The 22,049-nt window shown below is 27.4% G+C and overlaps 2 protein-coding genes across 2 annotated transcripts; one reads left to right on the top strand and one right to left on the bottom strand.

Moving 5' to 3' along the window:
* Nucleotides 1–3,586: 3,586 nt before the first annotated feature.
* Nucleotides 3,587–6,657, top strand: LOC130947411 (gibberellin 3-beta-dioxygenase 1-like). The gene is made up of 2 exons (XM_057876111.1): nt 3,587–4,216; nt 5,855–6,657. Exons 1-2 carry the CDS (start codon nt 3,714–3,716, stop codon nt 6,435–6,437), a joined length of 1,086 nt encoding a protein of 361 aa, XP_057732094.1. The 5' UTR covers nt 3,587–3,713; the 3' UTR covers nt 6,438–6,657.
* Nucleotides 6,658–16,389: 9,732 nt separating this feature from the next.
* LOC130947478 (probable 2-oxoglutarate-dependent dioxygenase AOP1) lies at nt 16,390–19,978 on the bottom strand. Its single transcript, XM_057876182.1, has 3 exons — nt 19,555–19,978; nt 17,652–17,976; nt 16,390–16,742 (listed from the first exon to the last, which is right to left on the bottom strand). The coding sequence occupies exons 1-3, from the start codon at nt 19,932–19,934 to the stop codon at nt 16,494–16,496; spliced, it is 954 nt and encodes a 317-aa protein (XP_057732165.1). The 5' UTR covers nt 19,935–19,978; the 3' UTR covers nt 16,390–16,493.
* Between the last annotated feature and the right edge of the window lie 2,071 nt (nt 19,979–22,049).

Genomic DNA, 22,049 nt, shown 5'->3' with positions numbered 1-22,049 from the left:
AAAATTTTGTTGGTTATCTATATTTTTTCTTTAAAAATATAGTATCTCCATGCACACTCATTTCAAATATTCTTATCCGTGTCGGTGCTTCATATCATCTTGCTCTAGCTATATATTTATGTGTCATTGGATTAATATAGTGCTCCATGTACACATCATTCTGGTAGGTAAAAAGTAGTGCAGCTCTTGAATATACCAAGGGACTAATAGAATTGAAAAGAAAAAAAATTGGTGTACTAATTAAATATATGTCACATCGAAACCCTACCTATATGGAATTATATATGTGTAACGAATGAGGAAAATGTAATAATTTGTATATATATGATAAATAGTGTGTTGTTGCTATTGATTATTTTGCCAATAGAATGATGGCCCTATAATATGTTGTCTTATAGTGAATGAGTGTGACCATAACCATTAACTGAGCTGGAAGGGTTTGATTTTGATGTTATCCTCAGCTTCAAGACAAGACAATGGCACATCACATGTGTTAGTGTAGGATTGTAGGGCTACTAAGGAAAAATTATTTTTACTAGTTATTTGTTTCGTTCTTAACGATAATAAATAATCGCTAATATATTTATCTATAATTAAACGATATTAATCGTTTTATGTTTTGATATTAAAATTTTTTATTAATAATTATATAATTATTAATAAATTTTTTTAATAACTACAAAAAATATATAATTATTATAATATATAATAATAATAATAATTATATAATTATTATAAAATATAAGTTAGATAAAACGTATAGTAATTATTATTTAAATATCATTAAAAATCATTTTTATTGTAGTGAGATCCATGCTTCTTTTTCTGGGTAATATTTGTTTTAAAGTATTAGGACGAATATTAAAAAACTGTGACTCAATATTCTATTTATTGACTTAAAGATTAATATTAAAATTTTAATCTCTATTCTTAAATTTAAATATTTCAATACTTTTAAAAAATAGAAATATAAGAAATTAAAATTTTTTAGACACAAAAATTAAAATTTTAATAACATTTTATACTTAAAATATTTTATTTTAATTAATTAATTTTAATTTTATTCTTTAAATAAATTAAATTAAAACTTTATTTTTAATTTAATTTTTATCTTTTATTTTATACTAAATACAATATTAAAATTTATTTCAATTTCTATCTTTCGATCTTAGTTTTTCAATTTTTATCTTTCTTCTAAACACTACTTCATCGTTAATGCGCGTAATGAACTGATCCATGATTACTAGTGATTCGGGTGGGTTTCATGGAAAATAGATTAAGTGAAAAATAATAATTAAGGTGAGAGATTAGGGGTAAGTAAACTTGTGAGGAAGACACTTCTGTTAATGGCAAATAAACAATACAAGAACTAATAGTGAGAAAGAGAGGTGGAGAACAAGTGTTGAGACCTCCACTAATATCACAAGAGGATGAATGAGCTTTGTTTAAAGTGGACAGGAATGGTTTACAGAGAAAAGAAGCTCTCAGAAAAGGATGAAAGTGAAGGTGAAAGTAAAGGATGAAAAGGGTTTCAAGGTACGTGAAGAAGAAGATGTCAAGGTGAAAGTGAAAAGTGAGAGTGAAGGATGAAGGATGCTTTACAGAAGTGGCTTGAGGTCCTTTTTATAGTGTAAAACCATGATGAAGAGGGCACCCCTTGGCCAATGATTTTAGTCTGACATTTGGTTTACTGCTCTTTCCAAAATATCTTTAGGTATTTAGGATCACCTCAAGTCTTGTCAACTGAAAAGAGTAGGAAGTTGATTTTTACACGTTAAACTAAAGCTCCTGACATGTGATATTAGTGAAGGGATATCTAGTTTAATTTTCTTTCAATTAAATGACACATTTACACTCCAAATCCAACTAATCCACTTCCACCAATATAGTTTCCACTGAAGAAAAATTCAATTTCTCAAAGTATTATTTTGAGTTCTATCCTTTTAGCCCAATACTTTTAGGAGGAACTTAACTCTTTTTTTGACCATATTTATAGGTCATTATAAAAATAATTATGTATAAAAAAAATTTATATTTTTAGTACACAATCAACCAGGAAATAATATTTGGCTCGACTACGTATTGTAATGATCTCAAAAGAGTATCTATTACATTATCCTGTAACAACAAAAATCTTTCAATTTTCATTATTTTGGACTCGAATCTATATATAATTCTAAGTTAAATGGAAGGATAATGGTTAAAAAGGTGTTTGAAATATTACGTATATGTTAAGATTAGGCACTTCAAGTTTTTGAAAGATATAATTATAATAAATTAAATTGATTATTTTATCCGTTAGATGACATACCAAAATATAATTACTGTTATCTACGTGTTATTATTTAACTGACAGAAAAAAGTAACATTTTTATTACGTCATATATATCTCCTAGATTTCCTCTCAATTTTAATTTGTTATTCCAATAAGATATATATATATATATATATATATATATATATATATATATATATATATATATATATGTCGTTATAGTATTTTTAAAACTTGATTTACATGTACATATATAATTGAAATTCACAATTCTATAATTTATACCAGCTCTGTATACACTTTCCTAGCAAAATTCAACTCTTACACGATTGAAATGTCAAATTATTCATACACATGATTCCACACACCTTTAAAAGGGTATCGCCATCAGTTTGTACCAATAATAGTGAAGTTGGTTGTCCTTTCCTTTTTATATGTTTGTTCTTCCCTTTCTCCATACATAAATCTTTCTTTTTTCTAACGTTGATTTTTGCGGACTTGCGGTAGAGTTTCCTAATATAAATTATAAATTCACAATAATATTTTTTAAAAAATATTACATGTATATTAAAAATTATTCATTAAATCATTTTCTATATTTATTTATATATATACATGTATTGATTCATACTTTTATTTTAAATTTTTTTATATACATATTACTAATTTTTGTATTTTTTTTTTCAAAAACACTAATGTATTTAAACAATATTTGCACTCTTTATTTTTTAATAGAAGAAAATTATTTATTTTTTAAAAATTTAATGTGAAAGAAAAATAAATACCCCTACCTTGATTATTAAAAAGCACCGTAGCATATGGGGATCATTCATAATGAAAGTTCAACAATAATAATTGACTATACATAAGATTATTCTATTTTGAAAATAATATGTGGTATTTAAATATAGATATCATAGAGTTTATTTCTGCCTTTTTAAAATGTATGATTTCTAATAAAGAATTATCTTGACCTTTTAGTATCTAATTAATTACTTAAGTCATAAAAATTTTAATATTATATTATAAAATAATTTATTCTAAAAATTTAAATTGATAAAAAAACAGATACGTAAATAATTATATCACTGTCAAACTCAAGCAATAAATTTAGTTATTAATTTTGAGCCAGGATAAGTTATAAAATTATGGCACAATGAACATACACCATTAATACTATTTTCTTTAGGTTTATATTATATATGTTAATTAATAAACAAATAAAATTGTCTTCATCTTCTCCATCTTCTATTCTTCTCTCTATATATACGCACCCAACAAAATCTTGTTCCCCATCTTATTATATGTATAAAAAGGAGTAAGTTTTTTCAAGCAAGTACTAGCTAGCCCTATATTCCTAATTTGGCCACACAACTATTATATATTCACATAAACACTTATTTAATTTCTTCTTTGGTTCTAAAATTTCTTCAACACCATGCCTTCACTCTCCGAAGCCTTTAGAGAACACCCTTTGCACCTTCACCACAATAAGCTCCTTGATTTCAATTCCTTAGAAGAACTCCCAGATTCATATGCTTGGATACAAATAGATCAAGAAGATCACACAATAACTAACCCTAATTACCCTTCAAATTCTTGTCATAGTGATGAGAGTGTCCCAATTATCAACCTCAATGACCCAAATGTTCCAAAGCTTATAGGCAATGCATGCAAAACATGGGGTGTGTTCCAAGTTGTGAATCATGGGATCCCCATGAGTCTTTTTCGAGACATTCAGCAAACCGGTCAGGCTCTGTTTTCATGCTCGACTCACCAAAAGCTCAAGGCAGCTCGAACCCCAGATGGGGTGTCGGGTTATGGTCGAGCCCGAATTTCGTCCTTCTTCCCAAAACTTATGTGGTCTGAGTGCTTCACTATTGTTGAGTCCCCTCTTGAACATTTCATCCAACTATGGCCCCATGAGTACAACAAACACTGGTTGGTAACCAACAATTATAATGCATGTGTTATCAAATAGTGAAAATTAATGCTACACGCTAGTCATCAATGTTTGCTTATTTTTGTTTGATTTATTATTTTTAATTTGTCATAAAATTACTTCTCCCAACAATCTAAGTTGATAGATAAAGATATAAATGGCTATTATATCTTTAATATATTCTCATATTTTATTTTTTTTCTTTAAATTTGCCTAAACTTTATTTGTTCATAAGTTTTTTTTTTTAACTTTTTTATACTAATTTTTTTTATATTAACCAAGTTGGACTCTAAAATTTTTAATTATAGAAATTTTAGTTTGATACAATATCATAAAATTATTTTTTTTAAGTTTAAATTAATGAATAGAAAGTAGATGATATAGTTATAGTTTAATGACAAAATTGATTGATTATATGGAACTAATTGAATCACGATGAATAAAAAGTTTATATATGTATTGTTTAAAAATTTTATATAATTATTTGATTTTTATTTTAACATGTGAGTGATTGAATTTTTTATTAATATATAATTTCATCACTATCCTGTGGAGTTGTGGCTTTGAAACAGATCATTTTCCTAAGTAACATTATTAGTTAAACTATTCTTAAAAGTGGCAGCATAAAAAAATTGAAAGAATTGGCATATTTTGAATTAAAAGTTGCAATGTTCAATGTTATGAAAAACAAAAAATATTATATAGACACTAAAATTAGCTATCATGTATTTGTTTATAAATATATATATATATATATATATATATAATATACTTTATTTTATATTTTAATATATATTATATACTATTATTAATTTTGATAATTAATTTTAGTATATACCCAACATATAGTTGTATTGAAAATTAGTAAATTACCATGTTACAACATAAATTGGGTTCTCTATCACACATTTCATTAAAAATTTCCATCTGTGGCAGCAAGCATTTTCTGTATCATAACATTTAAAAAATTATTGCAACATATTATATTTTTCAAATATAATACGGGAGCAAACCCCACTATTTCAAGTCTTCTTCAATAATGTTTATGTTTGAATCTTTACCATTAATAAACTGGTTGAGGTAGAGATATTATTATTTAGTTAGTCACATTAATTAGATTCAAAATATACTTCTTATACATATTCCTTCTTTTTCTCAAGTAATTTTAACAAATACTCATTATTTATTTATTACCAAAAAATTTAAAAAATATTTCTTTTTTTTAAATACTAATAAAAAATTATATTCATTCACAAGAATATATTTTTAATATCAATTATAAAGAAATGTTACTTAATAAGCACAAAAATTGCGGCCAAATCTCATATAGAAAAAGACTATTCTTTTAATTTTATTTATTATATATATATATATATATATTTTAATTTTAAGGGTGTAGTGACCTGGAAATGTGTAAGTCTATTACCTTATCCTAATGCAATAAATCCAAGACCACAATGAGAGGAAAGGACCCACGAGGAAGATTTTGGGTGATGAGAATCTATTGAACCAAAGGTTCAAATCACCATTTGTCACTGTTAATTATTTTGTTGGAATCGAAGCCTCTTATATTTTTCAATATTGTTTTATATTTTCTAAACACAGATCCAATTGTGGGGTTCATTTGGTCTTTTCAGTGATGTAGTGGTGCAATATGAAGAAGCCATGAAAAAGTTAGCACAAAAGTTAATGTGGATGGTGTTGACTTCTCTTGGCATTTCAAAAGAAGAACTCAAATGGGCCGGCCCAAAAGGTGAATTCAAATGGGCCTGTTCAGCCTTGCACTTGAACTCCTATCCTAGTTGTCCGGATCCGGATCGGGCCATGGGTCTCGCCCCACATACCGACTCGACTCTCCTCACAATTCTATACCAAAACGATGTGAGCGGGTTGCAAGTCCTAAGGGAAGGCGTCGGCTGGGTGGCGGTGCCACCCCTTCCCGGTGGACTTGTGATCAACATGGGTGACCTCTTCCACATTTTGTCGAACGGGTCATACCCGAGTGTGCTCCATCGGGTGCTGGTGAACCGAACCCGGCAAAGATTTTCGGTTGCATATCTATATGGGCCCCCATCAAATGTCCACATACGTCCACATCCAAAGTTAATAGGCCCAAATAGACCTGCCCTTTATCGGCCAGTGACTTGGAATGAGTACCTTGGAACCAAAGCAAAGTATTTCAATAAGGCACTTTCATCAGTTCAACTTTGTGCAACGTAATGTATGTAACTATATATATTAATGGTTGGTTTGATGTAAAAAACTCTCATAATGTATAGTAGAGTACAAGTGTCTTGAATATGCTTTTTTATTATTATATTCTTCAAAGGTTAGTAGTGTTTTTGGGGGGTGGGTCTATATATATAATTGTGTTGTTTAAAGTTGCGACTGCCAAGTTGCCTTTTAGATATAATAAGTACAGTATGCTTTTATTTGTTTATAGTTAATCTATATTTTATATAAATTTATGGAAAAAGTATAAGAAATTAATTTTTAATTATTCAATATTAACTAATTTTAAAATATGTTTTTAATTTAGAATTTAAAATTAAGAAGTTTATGATTTAGGATATAAAATTTAATATAAATAAAATTATTTAAAAAAATTGACTAATGTTGATTAAAAAATATTAGTTCTCTAGTATTATTATTGTAAATTTTTTTATCGATCAGTTCCTTTATGTATCGAAATAATAGATAACTTACTGGATCAAAATGCATATCAAACCTAATTTGTTTCTTATAATTAATTAAAATCAGGAAATATAGTTGTTTAACGTCACAACTCCTACTTAAATTAGTAGCAAAAACATTATTAGATATATAATTAATTAATTATTTAACGATTTAAATTTTTAAAAGAAATAATTTTATAATAAATAATACAAAAGAAAGAATAATAGAAAGTTATCTTTTTTATATATATCAAAGATAAAAAGACTTAAATTCACAATCTTTTAAATAAATACAAAAAAAACTATATTATTTGTGTTATAATTCATTCGTATAATAGAAAGCTATCTTATTTAACTTATTTTTGTGCCTAAAACTTTTGGCACTTGTATTATTTAATTTGTCCATAAGTTGTATAATGAGCTACAAGATGGTGTATTCTCGACGATTTTATTCTGCTGGTTAGAACCTTCTACAAATATCTCTTTTTATTGGATAACTTAACAAAAAGACTAGTATAATAAATTATTACAAGATTCTGAAAAGACAATAACAATCACTACAACAAATAATTATTATAAGAGTTTTTAAAGTCTTTTATAATTTTTTTTATATTTAACATTTTAATTTAACTAGTATTCTTTTTTAAATATTGATCTCGAAATATTCTAAAATCACTCACCTCAAAATTTAAATTTATAGAAAAAGGTATTATTAATAAATATTTTTAATATTTTTCCTAAAATAAGAATCTCTTTTAAATTTATTTAATTTTTTGTATAGATTTTTTTTTCTTTATTTATCTTATGCTACTTTTTTCGCTTTGAGGATTTATCAAGAATTAAATTACTATAAACTTTTCGGATATAAAATTCTAATACTATGTCATAAAGTGACACTAAAATTCAGAGACATGTATGATACCTTTTATAAATAGTTATATCTATAACAATTTTTTTAAGCAAATAACTTTTTTTTGGATTTATTTAATTTTTTGCATAATTTTTTTATTTGTCTGATATTATTTTTTCTACTTTTGAAATTCACCAAGAACTAAATTTTAGATTTTTCGGACATAGAATTTTAATATCATATCTTAATGCTACTATTCTAAAAGTTTAAACGAATTAAAAAAATATAAATAATTATATTTCTAACATTAAAATACCTTATGTTCTTCCTATATAATTTATGGATAAAGTTAAATCTGAAAGAGAATAATGAATTCCACCCGACCAAGTAGTGATTGCATGGTGTGTGGTAAATAAGGGACTGGCGTGGCTCATAAGGAAGCCTATAAACAAAGTAAACTCCCAAAGACCCAAAGAAATGGAATTGTCAACAAAGTGAGGGAATAAATTCTCTTCAATCATTCCACTTTGGAAAAATAATCGTGCGAAAGATATTGCATTTCCATGTTCTTGTCCTCCTTGTTTCTTAAAGACACCAACCACACTCTTGAGAACCACCGGTATTAAACTACTCTTCTATCTTAATCCATGATAACAATAAAGAAGTTTTATAGTCTATAAATTCAATCAAACAGAATATATAAATTCAGTCCAACAGAATACATAAATTTAGTTCTAATTTTAGTCTTTATTATCTTATTTTATTTTATCTTTACTTTTACTTTCGTAGGCAATGCACTATATATATTTAGTTTTACTTTCATAATTTAATGTTAAAATTCAATTAATCAACAATCAATAAATTTTTTTTTACTTTTCATATTCTTTCACAATTTTATCAACCGGTTTAAAAGGATAGAGTATGGAGAATGGTTATCATTTTTCTTTTTTTTTCAACTATGTTTGGGAAAATTATTGATTATTAAACTAGTTATACACACATTATAATCTCATTTATATTTACATATTTTATTCGAGAAGTCATTATTTACAATAAAAAATTATTTTGATACTTGAGATTGACACATTCAAAACAATTTTTGAAATAATGAACTTTTATTTATAATAAATTTCAAAGAGTTGTTTATGTATATGTTACGTTTATCAGCTATTTTTCATCTAAATTTAAAATTATTATTCCATTTTTTATTATAACTAATGATTTTGCAAGGTTGCCAAACATGATAACATTTTCCAAATGGAGTTGATTATGGTAATGAGCTATTTCTAGACGTGTTATGGGATATCGTTAAAGATTTGTTTGATTAATATTTTTTTTTTTGTGTGTAAACAATTACTTTTTTTATTAAAAATATTTTTCATATATTTTTTTTATAAAATTTTAAAAATAAAATTTTAGATTCAATTTCTTAATTAAAGTAATATAAAAATAGCTTTCAAAAAGCATATTTTTATTCTATAAAAATTCTCAATCTCACAATTATAAAAATAATAAAATATAATTATTACTGTCCAACTCTTCTATTGAGCCGAAAGCTATATGGTCAGCCCATGTACATCTTTTTTGAGGGCATACCAACCCGTAAAAAAAAATCAGATCATATTCATGTAAAATTCTACAAATAACTCATAAATAAATATCCATTTAAATCTATTTTAGATCTTTCATCAAATACAATAAATAAAGAACTTGTTATCTTATCTGTTCTTGCCGAGTTTGATTGGTGTATAACTCGTTCGTCGATGAATGTCTTTAAGCTTCTCGTCGAAATGAGTTATACGTCGGCAAAGAGAGAATAAGGAGTGGATAACTGCAAAAGACACTCCGACACTCAAGTCAGTAAGTGTTTAAGAGGTATAAGAATAATTTTATGAATATAGAATGTAAGACATGAAATAGAAGTTATCATGTGTTGTGTGTTATAATAATTCTATGAATATAGAATGTATATAGACATATCTCTCGAATGTCCGGTGTATATAAAAATTGGTATCTTTTATAGACATAGAGTTGATGAATAGAGTTGATGGTATGACCGTTGATCATTAAGTCAGAATAATGGTCATTAAATCAGTAATAAAAGTGTCGGTTACAAAATGAATAATAATTAAGGCCGAGTTATCATTATCCTAATTCTTATGCATATACTTCTTTAATATAAAGAGATTTAATCGTTGAAATTCTTTGTAGATACTCATCTGATGACTCGCAAATTATAGTTGATTATTGAAAGGTTCTGTTCCATCTAAAATTAAAAGAGCAATTCAAAATAGTTATTGCTAAACAACAACAAATAATTGTAATAAAATTAAATAATTTTATTTCTTATGTTAAAATTTTGTAAAAGCAATAGCAATCAATCGAATTCTAGAATTTTTTCTTGAAAATTTAAATAATATGTCATTAAATTATTTATTTTAAAAGTTTAAAATATTAAATAAAAACACGTAAAAAATATGAAGTTCATGAGTATATTAGAGATGAAGTAAGAGAAAAATAAAGAAGTAAATCAGAGTGTTAAACTCTTCTTTTATTCATAAGTAGTTTAAATAAATTAAATAATAATTGGAGACTAAAAAATGAGGTATTTATAAAAGAATACCTGAGACACAAGCTAAGATCATCTTTGATTATTAGTTATTATATATCCCTATGGTATGTAGTTTAAAGGACACCATCATGAGAGTGATCATTACAGTATATAAAATAAAAAAAGACAGCTAAAAAATACCAACTTTAATTTGAAGAATAATTGGTGACTGGTTTAGGAGCAAAGCCAACAATCTTTTTGTGGTGAAGTCTTGATGTTATTGTGTTTCATTGTAGCCATGTTATTACACTGCTCACTGTACTGCAGAATATTCCTTCCATTTCATATCATAGTAATTGTTCTAAAATAGTAAAAATATAGACACTTTTTTTGGTAAGATAAAGTTCAAGTCTTCAATAAATACAATTAATATTATTTATATATCTTCTTTCTTAAAATTATATATTATTATTTATAATTTTTTAATTTAAAATATACAAATCGAACACATATTTATTATAAAACGGAAAGATCAGAATATTACTTACTATAATTTTTTTCGATAACTATCGATTTAAATTTTCGAAAAAAAAGCATAACATTTTAAAAAAATATTTTTACGTGAGAAAAAACGATTTAAAAATTATGATGCATGGACACTAACATGAATACGGGACACGATACAATACGGAATATGTCAACACGCGAATTTTAAAATCTTACATGGGACACGGAGACACACATACATATAAAATATAAAGTATTTTTTATATAAATTGTAATGAAGATTTGATATTTTATTAATATTAAAATATAAATTAATTTTTTTAATGTCTTATTTTAATTATATTAAGTATTTAAAATATTTTTTGTTTTATTAATTAATGATATATATTATATCTAAATTTATTTTAAGAATATATGTTAAGAATAAGATTGGACACGCTGACACATGATGGTATTTAAGTATGTCCAGGCGTGTCCGGAGAAGATTTTTTTATTAAGACATGATTCAACACGGCAGACACGCGTATCAAACGAGTGTCGGTGAGTGTTGTGTCCAACTTGTGTCCAAACGCAGATACGACAACTCAGCAAAATATCCGTGTTTCGTAAGTTAAAAATATAACTATTTTTGTGTTTTATTCTATCGATTTAAAAAAACTCAGTGTAATTTAATTACTGTTTAGAAGTTATACTTGAAGCAAGGCCTCACACATGGAGATGATACCATTATTAGGCGACAAAAGTAAATCATTAAAACCATGAAATCTTACAAATTACAATAGGTTAATGTCACCTCAAATTGTGATGAATGGAAAATTCTAGGAACCAACAATTTTATTAAATTTTGGTCAGCATGTAATCAGTAAAAAAAAGTGAGCTATTAAATAAAATTTTACATCAATCTCATACCATTAAAATTATTATTAATAGTTATTTGATGGCTATAAATCACCTACTTTCCTTTGGCATTTTAGGGTCTCCATCTCAATTTATGATTGTGAGGAATCTCTCAGGGTGTCTATTATTTGATTCTAACGAGAATGCCTCCAAATTCTAAAATCTTGTCAGTTTTTTATATTCTAATTCTTACCACAAGGATGGTCTCCTAGCTAATAATTATGGAAAATATTATATGAATATTAAAATTAATTATCAATTAATTTTAAAAAAAATATATATTTGATCTTTTTGAAAAATTTGTTTGTAATATATTGTAAAAATATTTTTTTATTATTTAACTATAAAAAAATTGATTAATATACTTATAAATTATCCATCAAAGTTACTTTATATTGATAGAAAAAATAAATATTTTTTTTGTGACTAATCTATATTCTTATAAGATATGAAATCATTTTTTGTTATGTCCATCTTTATCCTGGTGACAATTCTAATAGTTATTATAACTAATAATAATTCTAATTCTAATTCCATATGTTTCTGTTCCAACTTCTTCTTCTTTATTTTATTTTATTTTATTTTTTATTTTAAGTTTTGACCTTAACGGGTAACCTCTACTTTTCCCCCACTTTTTGTTGTCTACATCAGAGAAAGCAACATATAAATAAATCTATTAATCTCTAGTATCATAAAAGTTAATGTGATTATTAGCCATTACCGATTGTCTCTACTTTATTTTGGACAGTATCTATAATATCAATCATATGAATTATTTTATAAGATTTTTTTTTCTCCCCATAAAAATAAATATAAATACGCAAGTTAAGTGCGTTCAAACTGAACAGGCATGAGTCTATTTGAAATATGAATGAAAACAATAATGGTAAAAAGTAGTAAAATTTTGAGAGATGAGAGAAGGAGTGAGACATAGGATCAGAGTGGATTAGAACTAGAAAACATGTAAAAGATCACAGAATTTGAATCGAGAAGAATATCAACGGTTGAAAAATGAGTCTTTCTTCATTTTTATTGATAATCTTCCCGAAAACATTTTGAAGAATGAATTATTCCATCTATTTAATTGGACTAGACGCATTAACGACGTTTATGCATCACGAAAACAAAAAAAGGTGGTAATATGTATGTTTTTGCGTTCATCCAGTACACAACGAAAGGTGGAGCTCTGAAGGCTATAACAGAAATGAATCGTATGAGGTTGAAAGGGAAGATTGTGTACGTGGGAGAAGCGAAGTATAGACGAACAACTGAGACAAAAGTCCGAAAGACAGCTCAGGAAGAAGGTGATAGTCGGAACAAGACGAATTCTCAACCTGAGGAAAGAGATAACCAAAGGCAAGTAGAGAAACTAACAAGGCACCAAAAAGAGCCAGACTCGCATGGAAATGGGTGGGCAAAGAAAGTGGAAGTATCGGTGGTGAAAGAGAATCTGGAGCGGCCACAGAGAAGTCTGGTCGGCAGTACGACGAAGGCAATTGATTTAAGTTCCTTGAAAAAGATGATTGGAAAAAACCTGCCTCAAGTTGTCCAAGTACGGGAATTGGGAGCATATAAAGTTCTTTTGACTTTTGATTCTGTATTGAATGCGGATGAAGCATATACGTTTAAAATGCATAGTCTCTTGCAATTTTTCCATAGTATATGGAGATGGAATGAGACAGAGCGATGTGAAACTCGAAGAGTGTGGTTAGAATGTTATGGAGTTTCATTACATGCGTGGTTAGCAGATACCTTTAGTATGTTAGGAGGCCAATGAAAAAAAGTAGTCGGTTATGACAAAGTAACAGAATCGTGCATGTCTTTTAGTGTTGGATGAGTGCAAATTGATACTTGTATCATGGATATGATTAATGAATGGGTCCATATCACAATAGGTATCAGTGGATTTGATGTGCTAGTGAAAGAAGTGAGACGGGAGGCTTTTGGATTGAATTGTTATGAAGAAGTTAAGAAAAAAAGTGACTATAGTTGTGAACAACGAAGAACAATTGCGGAAAGGGAGTGTGTGGGTACGAGCTTAAGGAGTGCGCGGGTTACAAAATCGGCGATTTTCAATGACCAGGTTGCCGATGTGGTGATGGGGGAGCTTAGGAAAGACGGAGAAGATAAGGGCAGGTTGGTAATTTCTGAAATTATTTTGAATGAGTGGATTAATGATCATTCAAAACAAAATCAGGTAAAAACGGTAACATATCAACCAATTTATGAAGGAATTGAAGGGATAGCGGATTGTGTGGGATGTGATCATATTAATTATGAAGCTGATTCTGAAGATACAATAACATGGATTTATGAAGATAACTTTAATGGATTAGAAAGGAGGGGCAAAAGGAATAAGAAAAAGAAGGTTCTTTGTAGACTTTGTGTTAGGCCCAACAATTTAAAGATGTCCAAAAAAGATAGAGAAGGATCTTTGGATCCGGCTTCCTCAATTAACCAATTCAGTGATGTTGGGTTGGGTCTAGAATTTGAGTCAAGTTTGATGGAAATAGAGCACGGTTTTCATGATAGGGATGGACACGCTAGAGAAGGGTCTACGACAAGTGTGCAGGAAGCTGCATCTCCAAAACTTGCGCTAGAAATCGGCGCGGAGAAGATCGAGGGAGACCGAATCAGTGTTGAAGGAGGTAAGCTAAAGACTGGCCACGACAAAGGAGGTTCAACGTGGCTAGGAAAATGCGCAACCCTGACGCCACCTATGTTGGGTTATGAGATCGAGAAGAGTTGGTGCGGAGAACCAAGCCGCTACTCTTCTGGCGGTGACATTGAATGGAGGGACTGGTGGATTGGGTGTGTATGTTGATGATGATGGTGCAGAAGACGTTGATGAAGAAACGCGTGATAGGGATGACATTGTGAATAATAGTGACATGGGTTTCAGCACAAAGGGAATAACATTGACAAAGAGACATGGAGAGCTATCGAAACATGATGAAGAAGTAGTTGGGAAGAGGATGGTTGATGATGGTGGTTTGGACAAGAATGAAGGAAGTAAGGGAAACAGAAGTAATATTTTAGAGGAGCAGATGCTTGAAAATAGAAAAACTTGGGACCTAGCGTTGGAATCAGGTGCAATTTTATACAATGAAAAAGATGATATTATGGCTATTCTACAAGTACAGAATGAAGAAATGGCTCAGAAAAGAAGATTGGCAAAATAGAAAGAAAAAGTAAGACGCTGCAGGCCCAAAAAAAAGGTGTGTAATAATTTATTAAAATAATTGTTCTTGAAATGGTAGGGGTTAATGGGTGATGAAAAATTGAGCATGGTCAAAAACTTCAAGAAAAAAATTAAGTTAAATACGTTGAGCTTGTTTGAGATTAAGTGGCGGGTAGTGACGAAATTTGATGTAATAAGAATTCGGAAGAGTGACGCTGCGGGCTGAGAATATGTTGAGTCGGAGGGTGTCTCAAGTGGTTTACTATTAATTTGGGATGAAATAAAGTTTAAAATGAGTCGTTGTCATAAAAGGGAGTTTTGGTTGTGTGTTGAAGGGGTCTTACTAAAAATAATTTCAATTATGCTTTCTGTGGTGTATGGAGTTCATACAAGAGAAGAGAAATTTGTTGTGTGGGAGAAATTGAGTTATATTGCAGAATTATGTCAGCCTTTATGAGAGACTTCAACGAGATTGTACAGGTGAAGGGGAAAAAGGATGCTATCAAATTAACAGAGTTTTAGTAAGAATGGATAAAAGAAGATATGCAACTGGTAGACTTTTGCTTAGCGATCGCGATCTTACAATTGGATTGACAGAGTTTTGATAAGATTGGAGTGGTTGAAGATATTTTCATGAGTACAAAATTAGGAGTACAAAATCAGGAGGAGGAGCACAAAAAATAGTTGATGAGTTTCTTTGTAATTTTTTTGTTTAATTACTCTGTTGATCCCTATAGTTTTGTAAAATTTTCAATTAGGTTCCTATACTTTTTTTCTTTTTAATTGAGTTATTGCACCAAAATTTTTTTTAATTGGGTCTTTACACTTTTTTTTTCCCTTTAACTTAGGTCCCTATACCAATTCTTTTTTTAGTTGGGTCCTTATAAAATTAAGCCAATTACTACTAAAAGGGACTTAATTGAAAAAAAAATTAGTGCAGAGACCCAATTAAAAAGAAAAAAAAATATAGAGACCTAATTAAAAATTTTACGAAACTATAGGGATTAATAGAGTAATTAAACCTTTTTTTCTTTTTTAACTTTTCTATTTGCTTATTGTTGTTCTTGCTCCACTTATTGTGTTGAGCTCTCTTGTTCAAAAAAAAAAAATTCAACTCCAAGTCCCAAATTTCACACCCCTCCGACTGAATCAATAACGAAAATAAAGAATTTGGCGGTGGTTTGTAGAACTGCTGCAAAAAATTATAATGCTATACTTGTGTTCTAGTTCTAGCGGTGGTTACAAAACAGCAGCAATACAAATGCTGAATTTTTAAATATTATTCACATATTGTGACGGTTTAAAATTGTCCTTAATAATACATAACCAATTTTAGTTTCGAATATAGTAGCAGTTTTAAATTGTCGCAAAAAAGATTCACAACAAAATTCTAATTTACAACGGTTATTTCAACGATTTAATTGTAGAAACCACCGCTAATAAAGATAATGATGATACTCATTTAGCAATCGAAAGTTCTAATAACCATCATTCAATTGGAGAAGATGACATGACACATAATAATGGCACAATTTTATTAAGTCAAAGGTAAATAAATTAAAGTAGTGCATTCAGAAACACAAATAATTATAAATAAATAAAGCTTGTATATTTATTAAACACCACAATAAGTGCGTAGAGCAAATTGATCTGTCTGGCCTTGTGGAGAGTAATAATAATTGAGGAAGTCAACATGATCATAAGGCTTAAAGAGAAGAGGGTGATCATCATCAACCATCTCTTGTGGTGCTTTTATAAGGTACCCACCTTTTGGGATAGAGAACAACCCTGCAGAATATCTTGCTTCATTCCCACTCATCATCACCCTGTGAAAAGCTGAATGGACCCTCCCATTTGACCATGACTGAAAAATCCGGATAACAACCACAAAAATCATCATAAATTTCAAAATCTTCAACAAATTAAAACGACGACGACAACAATAATAATAATATCGATGAAATATATTTTTATTTCTAATGTTTGCGATTTTTTTTTAAAAATATCTCTAATATTTAATTACATTTAATTTTATCTTTAATATTTTTTATTTATATTAAAATTATTCATAAACGTTAATTGCAAAACAAAAAGTTTTTAGAGATAATTTTGAGACAAATTAAATGTTAAGAACAAAATTGAATGAATAAAAAATATTGAGGATAAAATTGAATGAAATTAAACATTAGATGTATTTTAAAAAAATTATAAATATAAGAGACAAAAAATATACTTTACTCTAATAACAAATTTTCTTATCATATTTATAATAAATATATGTAAATGCTTTAGTTTATATATTATTTGAAAAGCATTTTCCTATAAGAACTTTGATTTTTTAGGTCAAAATATTTTTTAAATTTGGTTTAATTTTAATTGGAAAACATTATTATAATTTACTTTCAGCAGCCTTACACTATACTTAAACCTAATTAATTATCATAAATTTATAGGGATTTTAATCAAAACAAAGACTTAAGTCATAAATTTTTTTAGCAAGCTCACTTCTTAACCAAATCAAGTTTGTAGGGACAAGATAAAAAATAATTGGTCGGAATTTAAATAAAATATTTTTATAAATATTGAACATGTACCAGAATTAATTAAAAAAATAATTTGATAGATCAACCACAACTATCATTCTCAATATTTATAGGGATGAACACTTACCTAATAAATTCTGAAACCTGAAAACAACAATAGTAACACAAGAAAATTTTTCCTTTTGCCAAATTAAAGTTGAGAAATGGTGAAATAATAAGGAAATGATTACATGGAGAGCATCACCAATCATAGCAATGAAGGTGCCAGGTTGGGAGGGCTTGAGGCTTATCCATTTTCCATCTTTAGTCAAAATCTCTAAGCCATCAACTTGATTTTGGCACAAAATGGTAACAACATTCTTGTCTGTGTGAGAGCTTAGACCTAGCTTTGTCTCACTTGTTTGAGGGCCTTTGTATTTCATAACCCTAAGAAGGTAATTGGTTGAGTTCATGTGCTCCTCTAAGTACTTCTCAACTCCCAAGCTCTCCAAAACCATCTTCCTAATAATCTTATCCAACTCTGATAGCTTTTCAGAGAAGCAATGAATAGTTTTGCTGCAAAAGTAACAAAAAAATTTTTTAATAAAAAACCCATTTTGTTGTATAGATATGATATAGGAAAAATTTTAAATGTACCAGATATACTATTGTTTCAATAATTTTAACTGTCGATTTCAATTATAAAAAATCGAAAATGTTCAATAACAAAAATATTTAGTCAAAATTAGTCAAAATTTATTTTATTTAATATTTATTAATTACTGTAATAATTAATATTTATTAATTATTACAGTAATTAATAAATACTAAATAAAATAAATTTTAACGATTTTTTTATTTTTTATTAATATTATCATAAAAAATATATATCATATATATTGATTAAAATTAACCGTTAAAATTATTGAGATATTGATATTTTCAGTACATTTGAAAACTAAAACTTTCCTACTATATATAACATGTCACTTGTGAGTGGTGAGTAGTATTGTGGTACACATGTATCAAGTAGGGGTAGCAATGGGTAGGGTAGGGTAGGATTTGGAGTCAACCCTAACCCTATCCGCGGGTTGAGATTTTTATATAAACTCAACTCTAATTCTACCCGCTCTAAACCTGTGAGTACCCGATTCTATCCGCGGGTTACAAAAAAAGATGCAATATTATTAGATAACTTGATGATAATTTAAAATAGAACTGACTTTTATGTAAAAAAAGTTTATTAAATTATCAATTAATGATCTTCTTTTAATAACTAAGGATCTTTTGCATTTAGTGAGAGGTCTTTGCTTCAACATCCACTTAAAACATATTTTTATATAAGTATATAACATATACATATATAGGGTGCGAGTTGGTCGGGTAGGGTTGAGACTCAACCCGCACCCTACCCGACCTACACGAAAACCCTACCCGCACCCTACCTTACTCGCTGCGGATCAGATTGGCAATCCTACCCGACTGGGTGGGATCGGGTTGGGTACATATTACCACCCATAGTATCAAGGCATGAAAAGTGTTTTCATAAATGGTATCATGTTATTGAATTTGTTAGAATATAAAACCTTTTATGTTATTCTTATTTATGTAATAGCTTATTTTTAAACAAAATTTGTTTAATGACATAGTATTAAATTTATTATGATATCAAGCTTTAAAATTCAATTATTATTATTATTATTATTTATTATTATTATTATTATTATTATTATTATTATTATTATTATTATTATCTCTCATTCTTAGACACTAATGTGTCTCGTTTATTCTTCTTTTAATTTATTAAATGTGTATATTATTAATAAATATAAAATTAGTCAAGATTATTTACACATTCTAACTAGCTAGCTAAGAGAATTTGGATTGAAGTTTTAAAAATAGCAAAATATTTTTTAATAAATATACATAATGAAGAATATTTCAAGAAAAAAATTATACACTAGTTTACATACAAAACTCAATCTCGCATAAAAAAAGCATCTATATATTCCTATGCATTTGTTTAAGTTTTTGGTGGGTGAAATTATTTTATAACAAAAAATCCACTCATTTGAGAAAGGGGCTAAAAGAAAAAAAAAGGTAGGTAAAAAATTACAAAATTAAGTACTTTAAATTTGAACAAGCAGTGGATACCTGAAATTAGGGTTTCCATTAGGCCACAAGATGTTGGTCATGGCTTCAACTTTCTCAAGAACATTTGCATCATCTATTCCCATGCTTTCATAAAGTGGCACCATTGGAAATTGGCCAACATATCCATGATAGGGCTTCTTAGAAGCATTGAGTTTCTTGGTTTGTATAGGGAGATCAAAAAGCTCTTCTAGTGAAGGAAACAAATCTTTGCAAAGTTCTAAAGGAACTTTATCAAATATTGCTTCAAAGCAACCATACTCTATTAATGCATTGTACACTTTTGATTTCACTTCCTCCCACTTACAATTATTATTACTATCATCTATGTTTAGGTCATTGAAGTCAATGGTAGGAAGCTTTAGAGGGGTTTCGGTTCCCATTATTCTCGCTTCTTTATTTTTTTTTTTTCCTTCTCTAGTTTATTTTGATTGCAAGTTTAATTTGGATGATATATATATAATTCTTAATTGAAGGTGGGGTTGGATCAATAATTTTGGTGATCAAGTTATAAAATAATAGGTATGTTGTTTATTTCTGTGAAAACGATATATCATATATTAAAATATTTGTGTCGTTATATGACTGTAATTATCAAATTACGCACACACACACACACACATATATATATATATATATATATATATATATATATATATATATATATATATATATATATATATAATTCTAAAGGTTGCAATCATTTTGAAAAAAAGAAAGATTTTCTTTGGATTTGAACCTAGCAGATAAAATTGGCAACAAAATTATTCGGATTTTGGACTTGTTAAGAATTGTCATATGAACATAATCTTATGCTTGCGTATCATTATTCCAAAAATAATATAAATAAAATTCTCAAAACCTTTTTAAACATTAAATAATTAATATTAAGGCTCACATTGCCTAAGAATAAAATTGTCGTCATTTTTATAAGTGAGAGACAATTCCTTATTTCTTAAGTTAAATTAGACTTGAGAGTAATTTTTAATAATAAATTTTTAATTTTAATAAATTGATAATGTAAGATGTTTTATACTATTATTTAATTATATTTCTTTTTTGAATAATCATTCGTATGATTAAAATAAAGTAATTATTTTTACTTATGTAATATTATATAATTAAATATATATACTATAAAATTATTATTTTAAATTAAATAATATAGTAAAATTAATCTTTTTAATATAGTATTAGAGTAAAGATAAAAATTGTTAATGAGTCATCCATTACCACATACACACATATCCAAGTAGTCATTCTCAAGTTTCAAAATACATTCTGATAATTCTTATAAATGTTAAAATATTTGGTTATACTTGTTTTTTTCACTTATGGTAACGCCATATAATAAGGATAAACTAAATTAAATTACAATTTAGAGAAGAAATGTAATTCAAATGATGAAATGAGTAGTATATTATAGGCAAAATGGGTATATATTTTTAGAGAGGCTGATAAAAGGTAAAATAGTAAATTAGGATATGCGTAATTAATTAGTGTATAACTGACTGATCTTTTGGGAAATAACATTTGTTTGAACAATATAAATAATAAATTAAAAAAATTAATTTTAATTTTAAAATTTAAATTTTAAGCTACTTAAATATAATCTTTGTTAATAACTTAGTGGACTTAAAATATGATCTATTATTCATGTTGTTTACATCTTTCATAGTTTATTTAGCAGGGTTAATTTTTTTGGTGTCTCATATGATCATAGAAAACGATGTCATATAATAACATAATATATATTATCTTGGTCATTTATATAAAATTTAATGGTTTGAACAAAATAATACAACACTCTTGTTGAGTGTGTGGACCACTGTACTATAAATCATTTTCATATTTTTATTTAAGGATCAAGACCAACTCAATAAATTGATTAGGTATCGTTACGTAGTACAATTATTTGCACCAAGAAATAGTACAAAATATCATAATACAAAAAGTTAAAAAATATATATCCAAAATCTAAATACTACATGTACAAAATTTATATTGGCTAACTTTTATTATTTTCACAAATTTACTACTTAAAATTTTTAATAAAAAATTTATTGTTGATCAATAAATTATTATCATATATAAAACAGAATTAATTAAAATTTTTAATACTTGTCTTATTTAAACAGATAAATAATTTGACCACTCAACCTATTATTTTATTAAGAAATGTAATAGAACTGTATATGACGACTTACTTTAGTACCATTATTATTGTTAATATGTGCTTAATTAGTAGCGTGATGAAACATTGAGATTCATAAATCATAATCATATAGTGTGGTCCATAATAATAATTGAGTAAAGAATAAAATATATGTCAAGGACAAAATTTAATAAAAAGGGTTGAATAATTATTATAACTGCATTTATTTATTTTTTTAAATTAGCGTGTCTAAAATATTCTATTTCAAAATTTCACATAATTAAAATAATTCAAAACATTTATCATTTACATATAAGATGAAATTTTAATAGACAATATCAAA

Source organism: Arachis stenosperma, chromosome 9 (assembly GCF_014773155.1).
Source record: "Arachis stenosperma cultivar V10309 chromosome 9, arast.V10309.gnm1.PFL2, whole genome shotgun sequence".
Classification (NCBI taxonomy): Eukaryota; Viridiplantae; Streptophyta; class Magnoliopsida; order Fabales; family Fabaceae; genus Arachis; species Arachis stenosperma.
The sequence above is the reverse complement of the archived record's forward strand: the minus strand, read 5'-3'. Positions and strand labels throughout refer to the sequence as shown.

Coding starts and splice junctions, on each gene's coding strand:
- LOC130947411 (XM_057876111.1), top strand. CDS start 3,714: ATGCCTTCACTCTCCGAAGCCTTTAGAGAACACCCTTTGCACCTTCAC. Junction 4,217..5,854: donor CATGAGTACAACAAACACTG/GTTGGTAACCAA, acceptor TGGTCTTTTCAG/TGATGTAGTGGTGCAATATG.
- LOC130947478 (XM_057876182.1), bottom strand. CDS start 19,934: ATGGGAACCGAAACCCCTCTAAAGCTTCCTACCATTGACTTCAATGAC. Junction 17,977..19,554: donor AATGGAAACCCTAATTTCAG/GTATCCACTGCT, acceptor TTACTTTTGCAG/CAAAACTATTCATTGCTTCT. Junction 16,743..17,651: donor TGATTGGTGATGCTCTCCAT/GTAATCATTTCC, acceptor CGGATTTTTCAG/TCATGGTCAAATGGGAGGGT.